This window comes from Prunus dulcis, chromosome 3 (genome assembly GCF_902201215.1).
Source record: "Prunus dulcis chromosome 3, ALMONDv2, whole genome shotgun sequence".
Classification (NCBI taxonomy): Eukaryota; Viridiplantae; Streptophyta; class Magnoliopsida; order Rosales; family Rosaceae; genus Prunus; species Prunus dulcis.
In genome coordinates this window covers 15,116,649-15,131,910 of record NC_047652.1, presented here as the reverse complement: position 1 = coordinate 15,131,910, position 15,262 = coordinate 15,116,649, and the positions used below count along the sequence as shown (strand labels likewise).

General features: G+C 37.7%; 1 protein-coding gene across 3 annotated transcripts; it reads right to left on the bottom strand.

Annotated features, from left to right (window-relative positions):
* Positions 1 to 153: 153 nt before the first annotated feature.
* On the bottom strand, positions 154 to 8,586 carry LOC117622065 (DNA repair protein RAD4). 3 transcript variants are annotated; one of them, XM_034352586.1, is made up of 13 exons: positions 8,276 to 8,586; positions 7,539 to 7,651; positions 7,143 to 7,445; positions 6,939 to 7,031; positions 6,534 to 6,626; positions 6,323 to 6,421; positions 6,040 to 6,089; positions 4,593 to 5,360; positions 2,261 to 2,528; positions 1,975 to 2,169; positions 1,705 to 1,857; positions 1,103 to 1,312; positions 154 to 838 (listed from the first exon to the last, which is right to left on the bottom strand). In XM_034352586.1, the coding sequence occupies exons 1-13, from the start codon at positions 8,319 to 8,321 to the stop codon at positions 446 to 448; spliced, it is 2,784 nt and encodes a 927-aa protein (XP_034208477.1). In that variant the 5' UTR covers positions 8,322 to 8,586; the 3' UTR covers positions 154 to 445. The 3 variants fall into 3 exon arrangements, with proteins under 3 accessions (XP_034208477.1, XP_034208478.1, XP_034208479.1); XM_034352587.1 differs by lacking the exon at positions 6,534 to 6,626; XM_034352588.1 differs by lacking the exons at positions 7,539 to 7,651; positions 8,276 to 8,586 and having other exon boundaries at positions 6,939 to 7,050; positions 7,143 to 7,313.
* Positions 8,587 to 15,262: the final 6,676 nt, after the last annotated feature.

Sequence of the window (15,262 nt, the reverse complement as noted above, 5' to 3'; positions counted from 1 at the left end):
TTGAGATGTAAACTGAGTATTCCTTCAACCAAAAATCTACCAAAAGTTTGATTTATTTATGAAATTATGGGTGCCTTGTATAAATTAATGATCCGATGTCCTAAGAAAATGCTAAAAGAATATAATCGAGAAGGTAAAGTAATAAAACATCCATCTCCCTTAGTAAACCTCTGTTTAACTCTGATTACCCAAAACGCAATAAAAGCAAAAGTTAAGTGCGACAGAAAATTGAACTATAAACATGAGGATAGCCTCAAATTTTCTACACATCACTATTCTATTGCATTTACATTTCATCAAACTCACAATGACTAATGCCAGAATGCACTTACAACGTCAAAAACACATGGAAGTTCGTTCTTCATTCCGAGCTCAGCCCACGTCCTTAAATGACAAGCAGCATCATCACTTTAATTCAATCAAGAAGATTGTTTATATGGAAATACTACAGTTCTTCCACTTGCACCGTGAATCCACAATGACACCTCCTTGTCACCACCAAGTTGTCCTCATCAAAACTCTGGTTTTCTGTCAAGAATACATGCTCATGGTTTTCCGGAATGGCAGCTGATGGACCAGCCGGCCTATTTTCATGCACATCTTGCTGGCATGCAAGAGATTGCTCATCATTCGGACTACCATCAACCTGTACATCTAACTTACCATTCACACTTTTGGTGCTAACTGATGCTACAAATGAGGAGGAATCCCCATAGAGGTTTTCTAACCTTTGCCGAGTTACAACGGAAGAGAGAAGCTGATACCACCGCGAAATAGCCTGCATTTCATTTTTTTTCTTTTCTACAGCCTCTCTTCTTTCCTCTTCCTCTGCATATGCCTAAAGAAAAAGTGGCCCAAAAACTCGGTCAAGATCTCTTGGTGAAATGTGCTGGCAATTGAATCAAGAACGGACAAAATTTTGGAAAATTCACAAACAACTTAAATGGACAAATAGCAATTCATCTTCAGAGTTAACAAAATAAAACACCTTCCCATTGGGAAGATTTGAGGTACGATTCAGGAGCTTTGAATAATGAAAGGCACCAAATAAAACTGAATCACAAGAAAAATAAAAAATTATCAAGGTAGCCATGTAGTTTACCTCCACTATTGCATCCCCGAACTCAGCACATACTACTATACCATCAAAGACAGGATATGATTGACCATTTTTGAATTCGAAACCAACCATGGCTGGAGCATAATCAATTTCCAGCCTCTTGGCAACATAAAACACCCTTGGCAACCTCAAGTGCATAGTCCCTGGCGGAAGGCACTTCTCAGACCATACTTCCACATTACCGTGATCATTCTATGCATCAAAAATGGAATTTGTCAGTAACAAGAAGCTCCATTTTGAACTGAAGAACAACCAAACTGACTATTACTGAAGTAGCTACTACTGTTATTCATTCTCGAGCAAATATTTAAGAAAGAGGAGAGGGAGAGAGAGAGAGAGAGAGAGAGAGAGAGAGAGAGGGAGGCATAGATTAAATAACAGCAGTTTTAACCTCAGTAGAATGCTGAAAATATAACCTGTGCATAAATCAAATTTTGTAAAATGGAAGGAAAAGCGCAGTACTAGCTTGCAGAGTGGAAAAAAATTTGAAAATAGAAACAGAAGAAGAAAATGACGCTTTATTCATAATTCATCTACACTTCTAATTTGAATGAACATCCACGGAAACTTTAGAAGCAATTCACCTTTGGCACTATCCCATTAACAGCATGAGGCAGATCCAAGGGTTCAAGTTGCCACTTGCCATAAAGTTCGATAGTTCGTTTAGAATTTCCCCCAACATAATTATCAGATTCAGGGTCCTGTACTTTGTGGACTTTTGAAGAACGTTTCAACTCCTGAAGAAATGAAATGGGAGGGGAGGGAAGCAAATATGTAAACAACAATGAACAGTAATAAACCAAATAGAGTTAATGCATCAAGAAGTGCTCCAAATACTATCAACCAAACTAGACCTTCACAGGATGCTCATTGATTTTAACTTGCAGCCCCTCCCGTAGCCATCTTTCTCTTGTCTTTAGTGTTTGCACACATGTCCTAGGGTAAACTGGATGACCTGAACAAAAACCCACAATGGGGCCCTTCGGATGAAGTACCTGATCCTTGGTAAGCCATTTTTCAATAGCATATAGTTGATGGTTTTTATAGGCCTGTGTATGGAAGTTCAAATGATCAAGCAATGAAAAAACATGCAGCTACGCAAGTTACATCTTGTAATATAACATTATCAATTCACTATACCTGCTGATTAGTTGGAAGAGGCTCAGTTAATGCCTTAGTTTCCAACTCCATATCCTCGAGGGAGTTTCTAGTAGCAATAACCGCTCTGTCAGAGATGTTTAAGGATTTAGCTTGTTCATGTCCCGATGAGGATCCAGTGTGTTCTTTCTCCAAATGGACACTGCCGCTTGTTGCTGTCACCTCGAAATCTCTCAATGGTGCCAATACCGCATCCCACCATATTGAATTGACTCGTTGGGATGCTATCTGATACCACTTCAGACAGTACCTGCAGGGTTACCAAGTTGGTATTGAGGATGATTGAAAGTAGTAAGAACAATAACAACAGCAACAGCAACAATAACAATAATAGTAACAACACCGACAATAGCAACGATTGGTGAGCATTTACTAATGACCTACACTATTATAAACTCTGGTCACACAGCTTCAACCCCGATTATCGCTACGACTGGTGGGCATTTGTAATACTAATGATCTACATTATTTAACAAATAAAGGGCCTCCTACAGGATATGGTTTTGATCGGAAAAAATGTGGTTAAAAATCCAAATGGAACTAGGATCAAAATATAATTATTTTAGAAATTGTGAATTAAACAGTTCGCTGGAAATGTGACGGACCTGACTGGGATTCCAGTCAGTCAACCCCATTTCAAACTCTGCAAAACCATGTTCAAAACTCCAGATAAGATGCAAGAAAACAGAAGCATGAACAGCACAGGTTAAAATCAAAACTAATGCACGTAAAGCATACAAAATTACATAATAGTAAGCACTGTTAAACAAGCTTTAGAACTAGAAAATAACACGATTCAGCATGCATAACAAAGAAAAAGAGCAACTTTAGGCAGTTTGGCCTGTTGCTTACATCCACCCTTAGTTTCCTGGTACTGCATAAATCCATTAAAATTTAAATAGGGATTATGGTAACCCATGAAACCTTACACATTACAAATATACAGAAATTTCAACTGAAATCTTTGGGACTTCACAGCAGAAATTCACAGCGCAATCAACCAAACACTATGAACAATCTAAGCACTTCTCTATGTGAGTCATGTGGTGATTGTCACTGGAGAAGATTTACAAACAAAGTCACGGTGGTGATGTTGCACAATGGTAGAGAAAACATTGGCGAACTGTTCTAGGTCTTCCTCTCTGTGGAGCATACGCAACCAAGGGGAGAAGGAAAAGAGTTTCAATCTCTGAGGAATTCTCTCTCAAAATCTCGCAGGAATGAAGTTAATAAGCAGATGATCAACTGAACCATTTAATAAAAATGCCGGCTCCAACACAAAAAGACAAGACGGCTGTTTGGAATTCATTTTAAAAAGGCGCAATACACTCTGCAAGATGTGCGCAAAACCCCATAGGGTGTGGCCAACTCCACAGAGAAAAAGTCAACTGGAGTTCAAGAGTTAGAATGGTTTAACCTGTGACTACATGAGCATAAGAAAGTATTCAAATCAATGAATAGATCTTCTAACCTTGAGGCAATCCAACACATCTCGAAGCTTCTTGATGTAACCCTGAGGAATTTCCCAATCTAACAAACAATAGGAACAGTCTGTACTGCTTGTAGATTTACTTTAAATGGGTTGAATTGACAATTGATCAATCAATGAGGAAAGCATCAGATACCCATACATTGAAGAATGTTGCCCCCTCAGAATTTTCTCCCTTCTAATATGTTGTGTTGGTGTCTGAGCAGGCCATACACACACATACACTAGGGGAGAGAAGGAGACAGAGAGAGACATAGAGGAGAAAGAAAGCCAGAAAAATAATACAACACGATGACCATTGGTTCTGGTGATTTATGATGTCAAATAGAAATCACATTTAGTAAACAAATGACAAAAACAAATCAAGTACCCTCGGTCACTTTTTTTTCAGTGATACATCATAATACCCCAGGAGCCTTCTTTTTGCAACCATTATGGACTGAATAGCATGGATTCACATCCTATAGCGCAGATGTGGACAACCAGAGATGATCAGATGTTTAAAAGAAGAAGAAAGGACGATGTTTTACATATGAACTCAAAACATCCATACCAGGCCTTTAATTTAATCCATCTATGCATTCTGAATTGCATCAAGAAACTTGAAGCATGTCTAAGCACTACCATGGCATCTGGAATCTGTCCCAGCTCAGGAACAATGAATTTAAACAATATGCAACCCATGGTATGGACTCACACTTTTTGCAGAACGAAACTGGTAGGAAGTTGATAGTGTGTAAAAAAGTACACAACAATTAGATTAAAGTAACTGCATAGCATAATAGTAATGGTGAATATGGATAAAATCAAAGACAATGAAATAACCTGCGAGTCACATCTTTAGCCCCATTCCCAGCAAAAGCAACAGCATATCGCAAAGACGTTTTGCATGCCGCAGCTAGAGCTTCAACATTCTGCTCTCCATCAATAATTGCATTAATAGCATCAATATGCACCCACTTTCCGGTCAAGTTTTCCCCCTTGCAGTATACTTCTGCCCAATACAAAGGAGAACCTACTTTTCTCGATCCAACTGCAGTAGAGATACTCTGGGACGAGTTTCGTGATTCTTCGCTAACGATTCTTTTCATTCTTTTTGAGTAAGAGAAATTTTCATTACCGTTCAAGTAATTCATACCCGAACCCATTTCTCTATCTGCAGTTGGCACTGCTGTAGCAGAAAGTGCCATTTTCAACTGCATTTCAAACTCAAGATCCCCTCTCCTCTTTAATCCCTGTGATTTCTTATTAAGGACTGCTTCTGAGATATCATCATGTGCCCCACAAGCCAATGTATCTAGCATTCTATCATTCACCTCATAAGCATTACAAGAACCTTTGGGCTGAGTGTTGTTACTTGTTGGGTGGCAGTCCTTACTTCTGCATGAACCCATCTGAGAAGTTCCACAGACATTGTCTCTCTCATTACATGAAGGTGATTTACCAAGAGACACAGAGACATCCTGTTTTCTAGCCACCATTGGAGTTGAAGTACTGAATATTCCCCTACTTGATCTGCTTGCATCTTCACTAGAATATTCAGTCTTGTCAGCATCTGGTTTTAAGGAGGCAACATCCAAAATGGACACGAACCTGCCAAGCAACCAACAGACAAGAGTGAAAAATATAGTATTGATATTTTGTATAAGCAAATCTAGTGCTATCAAGTCATTAACCAAATATTTAAAAGGGGCTAAGATTTTTATACTTCTTAGATCATCAATATCCTCACTTCAAAATTCCAGTGTGCAAGAATACTCCTCTCTAAAGCTCAAATTATGCCTTCCTACAAAGTTTCTAGGAAATCAATAGCACTCTAAGTGATTGCTCCAGGCGACCTTCTATGTGACAAATCAGATATGAAAAGCAAAATCAAAATTTTCTATAACAAATTATCAAATGTTATAATGGAATGATGGGTACAAGTATATTCTGCTTCACTAAAGATATCAGCTTCTTGAAATGTAAGTCATACTGACTTGAAATTTTTAAAGAAGGTCATCCTCATTTCAAAAACCAACAGAACAGACAGCAATATTCTTAGAAATATTAGGGGACATTTTGTAGTCCAATTTTCAATGAGGAGAAGCTGAAGAAGCATGCAAGAAGCCTCAAGGTGAAAGTCTTCAATAAGAATGATTTTTTCTTTCTCTTTTTACTCCAGAAAAATCACCACATTGAAAATTTAGACAAAAGATAATTATATTCAAAAGCACTGGTTATCAGCAAGGACAATACAATATTCTCAGTTTTGTCATAACAGATGTCATACCGGGTTGTCAGATTTAAAGCTCTAAAGAGTGCCACAGACAACGCAGCAATCTGCAACAAAAATGATATTCTTAGAGCACTAATTAACTTACAGAAAACAATGCAACCATTATAATTTAAAAAATATATATCAGTCATAAATGTAGACTAACTTTTTTATCAGACTCCAATAGTTCATAGGTACCAGTTTACAACTAGTGACTAGGTCTACAAAAGATAATTGAATCCAAAGAAATTCAGTCAAATTTAAAAACCCTTGTGAAATGATATTAGAAAAAACTGACCTCTTCTTGAGTCCCTTCATGGGTTTCAAGAGCAAAAGTCAGAGCCGAATGAAATGATTTGCTCACACTTGTACTTCTAACACGGAAGTTATTTTGAAACTGCGAATTAGATATGAACGAATCAAACAAGATAGAACAGTTGTATTCCATTAATCTACAAACAAAGTCAGGATGTATAATGCAAGAAAATAAAGTAAAATTAAAGCCATACCCAAAAGACTAGGGGACGCAAATCCTTTACAGTAGGTTTTGCAACCTTTGATATATGCAGCAAGTGTACTGGAAGAAGAGAAAGTAAAGTAGCCTGCCACATAGGTAGCTTTTAAGAATAGAAGACCGCAAACAAGGCCCAATTTTTGTAAATAGTGTTATCACTGTTATGTTATGGTAAAATGAAAAAGAATAATACAAGTAACAATGGACTTTTGAGATGCTCAGATTATCATGATGACAATGCCAACAATTATCATAATATACAAGAAACAATGACCTGCAGAAGAGCATCATCACAAGCTATACATTTAATGTTAGTGGTATCTTTTATTTTCTTTGATAAATTCAACATGTAAGTTCATGTAGCAAATATTAAGATCACTATTTACCAAAACCAACCTACCTGAATAAGAGCGTCATCACAAGCTCTATCAATCAATCTTCCCCGTGCAAGTAAACAAAGTAAATGAACCTTATGAACAAGCTCAGCCAATTCCTGCAAGAAAGCCAGAGAACTTCAAACCCTTTTGGCATTGAGTCATGACAAAAGGAAGGTATAATGAAATAAAATGCCATGTCAAATTCCATATGAAAATCTGTAATTCACCTTATCTTCGGCAGAAGCCCGACGAATACGTTTCCTTCTTGTAGAATCTGGTGTCTCATTTAATTCAATAGTCACTTCATGATCGCCCACGGAATTTAAAATGGGAACTGGGCCATCTTCCCAATCCGAGTCATCCAGTTCTTCCTTAGTGTCCGTAAAACTGCACTGAAAGCTGTCCCGATCAACTTTCTCTTCCCAAGAGACCTTTCTCTTTGCATCTTTACTACCACCCGCAGTTTCCAAAGTATTCCCTCTGACTCTTGAATCCACATCTTCTTCATCTCTCTTTGCCCCACTCTCTGACTGAAATACAACCAACATAAGACAAAGCCTCTAAATTTCAAAAAATTAATTTTCACATACGCATGTGCTCATAACAAAAATAAATGGGCAAACCTTTCCAATTGAATCACATTGACGCAGACTATTGTCAAATTTTTTTCTCCCAGTTTTATTGCAACGCCTCAGAAGTTTGCCCACAGCCTCCAGTGATACGTCGGCAAGAGTTCCTGAAATCAAGATTAAGTATTAACTTCAATCAATGACACAACTTTTTAAGACTCCCTAAGCAAAGCACAGTTTAAACCAACAATAGCTTTGGTTCCACACAACTGTGGATTTCCATTAAATTACTCTAAGTGGCTTCTGCTATTTGTTCCAAATAAAAACTACAACACTCAACCAAACTAAGCCAAGAACTGCTGCTGAATCTGGTGAAGTGGACACTAATGTTTAATCCAATTCTACCTCACCAAGATAAATAAATATTTTCAATTTCACTTTCTCTTCTTTTCCCACAAGTTCTCAGCAACCAAACAAACAGGAATATATATATATATATATATATATGAAAACATAAATACCAAATGGCACTACAAAACGAAATCAACCCGCAGAACTCAATACACTCTTCAAATCAAGCACACTCACACAACCATTTTAATCTAAACGTTTCTTCGTTCGTTAACTAAAACAATTTTTTTCCAAAAAACTGAAATATTTACAAGTTCAAGAATGCCACAACACAATTAAAACCCCAATTCAAGTAAATGATAACCAGACAAAAAACCAAACAGAGTTACAGAACCAAACAAGAAAACACAAAACGACTTTCTCGGAACGTAGAAACATACCTGATGACGATTCTTTAGAACGCTTAGTCTCGTTTTTGCTTCTCATTTTTTACAGGCCCAACAGTACAGGGAGGGGATCGCGCGTAAAATTGTTAGGGTCTACTTTTTTTTTAAGGGTTAGGGTCTTCTTGGTTGCAGTCGGTGTTCGTGAATGAAGAAGGAATAGTGTGATTTGGCGCGGTAAGCAACAAGTAGGGCTGGGAAATCTACCCGCTAAACTGAAGAACCGACCGAACCGGCCTAGATCGGCCCTGTTCATGGTTCCAGACAGTAAGTCCGATCGAACCAATTGACAGTTAAAAAGACAGGATACTTTGGAAAAGACCAAATAAGAGAGAAATTTTTTAAAAGAAGCTAAAATAGACAAAATTGCCCTTATTTATTTTGAATTTTCTAAGGAATTCTTTATATTTGCATGTCTTTGGTTTAAAAGTTAAGAGATTTTTCTGTCTTTTTTGAAAAATTTTTGATTTTTTTCAAAAATGAAAGTTTTTTTGTGGCAAAAACTTAAGTGCCAGTTTGGCATTGCTTATTTGGGGTGATAAGTGATTTTTAAAAAATTTTGAGAAGCCCAACCTGTTTGGTAAACTGTGAGAAAATCACTTATTGTTAAAAATTGCTGTGAGAGAAAGCTATAAGGGAAAGCAGCTAATGTAGTGCTTTCATTTTCTGATTATGCAGGAATCAATTTCGAAGAGTAGTTGGGTTTAATGATTAATTGGCAATCATTTTTTGATTATGAGTAAAATCAATACCAACAACACTTTTAACAAAATTTTTACCAAACGCCAAACTACTTTCTCTCACAGCTGATTTCTCTCACAGCAAATTTGACAGCGATTATTTTCGCAGCACAGCAATGCCAAACTGGCCCTAAATTTACTTAAAAGAAACTGCTTTTATTGTGCTGCGAAAATAATCAGCTGTGAAATAAAGCAGCAAAGTGTTTGGTAATTTATATTTGTAAAAGTGCTATAAGTATAAAAAGCAGCGTCACACTATTTGATAATTTTTATTGTAGAATTGCTGTGATTGTGTAGACAATAAAGGCCCCATGATGGTTTTTTTTTTTAGAAGGCTAAAATTATCATTAAAAAAATGAAAACTGTATAGTTTTTTCTCCCTTTTCTTTCTTTCTTCCTCTCCTTCTTCCTTCTAGGCCCCATTTTTTGTTTCTTTATCTTTTCTTCTTCCTTCCCAGCCCCATTTCTTTTTCTTTTTTCTTTCTCCCTCTTCCCTCCTTTCTCTTTTCTTCTTTCTTTCGAGGCCCCCTTTTTCTTTTTCTTTTTCTTTTTTTCTTTCTCCTTTCTTCTTCCTTCCCATGCCCTTTTTTTTTTTTCTTTCCTTTCTTCCTCTTCTCTTCTTTCTCTTTTCTCCTTCCTTCCCAGGTCCGTTTCTTTTGGCTATTGTCATCTAAACCAACTCCTCATCCAAAATCTTCAATAAAACTTGTATTTGTTGTGATTTCATATAAATTCTTGTTATATAGACACCTGAAGTTTCCAATAAAAAACAATTCCAACACAAGCAACCCCAATCCAAAAATTCCCAAATACAACAGTTTCATACAAATTCGTGTTTGTAGACGTATATATATACGCCACAAAGTCGAGCACTGCAATTTCAAAGCCGAACACCTGCAATTTCGATTTCTCTCTCTCTAGTTCCCTATCCTTGTCTCTCTCTATCTCTCCCTCTTGATCTCTCTCTATTTTCCCCTTCAAAGCCCATTTTTCTCTTGACCCTCCCCATCTTTTCTTCTCTCTTCTTCTTCGTCCCCCTTCCCTGCAAACTCCTTTACTCTTTTAGCTTAAGCAAGTTTAGGGCTTCTCTGATACAAGCCACCCATCTCCCACATGCCAACCCATCTCTTACCCTAAGCAATTCCCACCCTCTCACCACGCCAAAGGCTTTGACAGCCTCTAAAACCCTAAACCAAAATAAACCCATTTGTCGTTTATGCCCAAAATCAAAATTCTACCAACACTATGAACTATTTTGAAAGAAGAGGAAGATATATGTGTTAACATTAATAATGAGTAAAGAGCACCTTCTTCAAAAAGAAACATAGATGTAGATTTCATCTAATCTTTCTCAGAGTAGCAAACAAATTTTTAAAGAATCACAACACTTTTCTGGAAGAATTTCTCGAACTTTTCTTTATGAGAATCGACCTTAGGAAGCTTTAAAAATGGAGATGGAGGAGGCGTAAATTCTTGGGGAGTGTGAATTATGGCAAAAACATGTAATTTTTAAAAAACATATGAGGGTATTATAGGGATTATGAAAGTTTCATTAAAAGCTCTGCATGCTTCAAAAAGAAGCATATTTTAAAACCACCTCGCCACCCGCTTCTCAAATCTACTGCCACTGGCCCGTGATTTTGAAAAAAAAAACGGCTTTCACTTGTTTTACCAAACACCTAAAGTCAGCAAATTTTTTAAAAAAACTGCTTTTTTTAAAAGCACAGCAACCCCAAACTAAGTGCCTGTTTGGCATTGATTATTTGGGCTAAAAAGTGATTTCTGATAAAGTTTTTGAAGTTTACCTCATTTGGTAAAAGACGAGATAATAACTTTTGGGAGAAAATAGTTGTCGATGACCGTGATTTTGGAAAGCATCTCAAGGGCTGATTTTGTTTCAGATTTCGCACAAAGCAAAACACGGAACCACTGGTGTTTAATGAATTCTAAGAAGTGCCTATAATATCATTGTTAACTTTCATAATTTACATGATATATCCCTCATCCTCTTCCAGACCAGCACGTTCCAACTATTCCTCATCTTCTTCCCTCACAGACCATCTCACAACGTTTCAAAAGTGAAAATCTCTCAGACCTTACTTTCTTAACTTCCTTAAATCCTCTATTAAACATTTTGATAAAGCAACCCATTCCAACTCCTCCCATTTTCATTGACAAAGCATTATTGCACATAACAAATTGAAAGTGAGATTGTTTTACTTCTTTTTTTAAATGTTATTGTTTTAGGGTATCTCTCAACAAAAATATTTAATAAAAGATTTGTATAATTGAAAGTGAGAATGTTTTGGCAAAAATAAAAGTGATCTTTGTTTTTTTTTTTTTTTAAATATCACTAAACACTTAATAACAAAATAATTTCAATCTCATATATTTTTTAGTCATTATACAAAGCTCACAACACTTTCACACAAAAATTTACCAAATATTCAGAAAATTGATTATTGTACCTGTAATAACCCAAAACAAAATATCTAAAAAGAAAGAAAATATCTAAAAAAAGTAAGGAAAATATCTTTTAGCAAAAAGATAATTTTACCCTCGCATTATTTAATAAGGAAAAAGTTGACTTTTTGATCGAGAAAGAATTTGGTAATTCTGATTATGCCGTTGCGTAGAGCACGGCAAAACGAGTCCGTAGACACGGAGTAGACCCGAATCGGAGCTGTAACGAAGGAGTTATGGTCAAAAGAGTCTCAGTGGCAGAACCGTAAATATTTCGAAGTTCAGTTTTATAAACCCAGCTTCCTTCTCTCTCGAACTAGGGGTGGGCACTCAAACCGGCAAACCGGAAATCCAAGCCGAACCACACCGAACCAAACCGGAAAAAAATCGAGTTGACCAAAAAATCAAAAACCGGTCAAAAACCGAACCGGACCGGTTTGGACCGGATTCGGATCCGGTTCTATGTCTTCAAAAACCGAACCGGGCCGAACCGAACCGGTGAAACTAAAAATATATATAATTTCAATATATATTTATATTTAATGCTATATTTTTAATTTCACTAAAAAAACCTAATATTTATCCAAGTTCAATGTCAAAATATCTCTCTTTTCTCACTTTAATATTTATTTTTTTATATGAAATTGAATAATTTGTTAATTTTCAAGTAAAAAAATAATATTTCAGTTGAGAATTGTATTACAAAACAATTTAAAAAAATAATTTTTATAATCCGATTCAAAACCGAACCGGAACCGGAACCGGATCGAAACCGGTTCAAACCGAACCGGACAGTTTTTGAATTTTTTTTAATTAAAACCGAACCGAACCAAACCGCATGAATAGTACCGGATCGGTTCTAATTTGAGGCAAAAACCGGTCCAAACCGAATCGTGCCCACCCCTATCTCGAACCATCTCGACTAGCCAACTTCAGACAGCGATTTCTCCCAACTCAGGACACCATTTCAGGCAATACTGGTCCCAAACGAACCACCTCACTTCCCTCTATCAGCCCTGCCCCTCCTCAGCCTCCATCCGCTACTGTAGTAGCCGAAAACTGCCACGAAACAGGCTGGTTCCAACAGTTTTACTGAAAATTTTTGGGAGCTCGTTCTCTCACTTCTGACCACCAAATCAATCGAGTAAGGTATGGTTTCTCAGCTATTTTTTCGTGTTCTAGTATATGGGTATATGGGTTTCGATCGATTTTAGCTGTAAGGGGTTCGATTTTCGACTTGAAATCTGGCCGAAACTTCAGCCGCTCGAAACTACTATTTCTGGTCACTTTTTGAGGGTTGTCCAAGAACAAAAGTGACTCCAAATAGGGTGTTTTACCTAGGGTAGGAGTTTGGAGTCTTGGTTTCGAGATTTTTCGGCCACCCGAAATCGCTTTGGACACCCAAAGCTGCCCGCCCACGCTGGAGCGCTTGGGCGAGGGTAGTGATGTAATTCTGTGCAGTTTTTGACCCTCGTGTTGTCACGAGCGTGTGGGATTTTACGGATCTCGATTCGGAGTCCGTTTGAGCCCCGAACGGATTTTCCATATCGCGCGATCCGTGGGTGCAGTGTCGTTAAATAATCGGATCGCGCTGAATTTCGGATATGTCGGTCTACACGATGTCATGATCGTGTAGGATTCGACGGATTATGAATCGGAGTCCCGGATACTCCGGAATCGCGAACCCTGGGGCTAGGGTTTGGATTTTAAACGATGACGCAATTTTAGCTAATCCAACCGTCCATTTCAGACCCAATTCGCAGAACACGGTTCCCTCGCTGTAAGGAACCTTCAGGGAAGCCCAGATTGGCCATCAGAGATCATGGACCCACAGGGTCCCGGGTCGGCCGATCAGGCAGTTTATCATTTAGTTGAGCGTCAGATCTTCCCAAAACTGGTCCAAGTGTCTGAAAGGGCTAACGAGGGCATAAGAGTGACTTGGAAGGAGATGCACGTATTTCTAGGAGCCGGGGGCAGGGGGTTTAGTTGAAATTCTTTTTAGTCAGCAGTCTATTAATTTAATATTTATGGGTAATCAGGCACCAGGAGCCCGACAGGATTGCAAAAGAGACCTTCGAAGGGTCGAAGTAGCTCGGACCATCTATGAGTGGACATTTCTTTCATAAATGATTTTATCTAAATGAGTTATATAAATATTTTATAAACTGAGTTTAATTAATGATTTTATCGTGATTTTATATAAATAAGTTTTATAAATTTGTTTATCTGAATAAGTTTTATTATGTTTACGAGCATGATTAGTACAGAAATAGTTCCATAGTTTTGGGCTGCTTACTTACACATGCTAAAGAGTTATAGAAAACAGAGTTTGAGGCTTATGACAGATGAAATAGCAGCACAATTTGAGATTTCAGTTATTAATCAGATTTTTCTAAAGGAATTTATTTTAAAACCACCTAGTACCCATTTTCTTTGGTGATTACCCACAGTTGGACCGATGTCTACGGACATCCAGTCCGATTTCAGTTTATGTCAGTGCACTTGACTTTGCCTCACGAGTTTCAGGATTTGCGGCTCGACAGACTTGGTGTCCCGAGACCTGCCAGGATTGCGGCTCGGCTGACTCTGTGTCCCCGAGACCTGCTAGGATTGCGGATCAGGCTGACTACGGTCCCCTGTATCCTGCCCGAGCGACTCGAGTGACTTGGTGTCATCGAGGACCTGCCGGCGGATCAGGCTGATCATAGTCCCCTGATTTCGCCAGTTTGCGGCTCGGGGAGCCTGTGTGAAGCCCGAGACCTGCCAGGGAATTGACGGTTATGACAGGGGTACAAATAGGTGGGATTTTCAAAGGATTTTGGGTTTTCTCTTATTTAATTATGACTTTCAGTTATTTTATATCAGCTTCTCCAATTTTTCAGGCATTGATACATTTATATAGTTTTGTTCAGTTTTACAAGGTTTGAGTACAATGCTTTTATACAAGTTTGATTTCAGTGTTTTATACAAGCTTTGATTTCAGTGCTTTTGAATAAAATTTATCGAGCTTGATTATGATTTACGTGGAATGCTTTGAGTTTAGAAGGCTTTAAATGGAATGTGCGTATTCAGTTTATTTAACAATTTTTATAGTGGGGGTTATTATGATTGTTAAACTGTTTTCAAGAATTCTTATGTTTGGTCCACTCACATCTTCAAACTGTTTTCGCCCCCAGGCTGTAGAAGTACGTGGGATCCACCACCGGCCAATTATAGCTTCCGCACCAAGGTAGAGTTTGTAGAAAATCTTTGAAACTTGAAAACTTTAAAGTATGCTCTGATATCTAGTATTAGTGGAAAACTGGAGATGAGATCTGTTACTTGAGATGTTCTGGCTGTTGGGATGGTTTTACTGACTGTTTAACAAGTGAAAAATTTTGGGATTGGTCGAAATACAGGGGAGATTCTGCCGAAATTTCGGCAGAAGTCTAAGGAAAAAAAAATTTTTGAGACGAGAAGGGTAAAAAGGTCTTTTGTGCCCGACATTCGCCAGGTGTCGAACACGCACAGGACTTGGCTCGAATTCCAAAGTGGAAATTGGGTCGGGTCCTGTCAGTACCAACATCACTTTTGACAAAAAGTTTATCAAACGCCAAACTGTTTTCTTTCACAATTTATTTATCTCACAGCAAATCTGACAGTGATTATTTTCACAGCACACTAATGCCAAACTGGCCTAAGCCTTATACCATCTCATTCGGCTCACATAATTATTATATGTTTTAAGAGACGGTTTTCTCATTTAAGCGAGAAAGTACTCTTTTTTTTTCTATTGTTTACT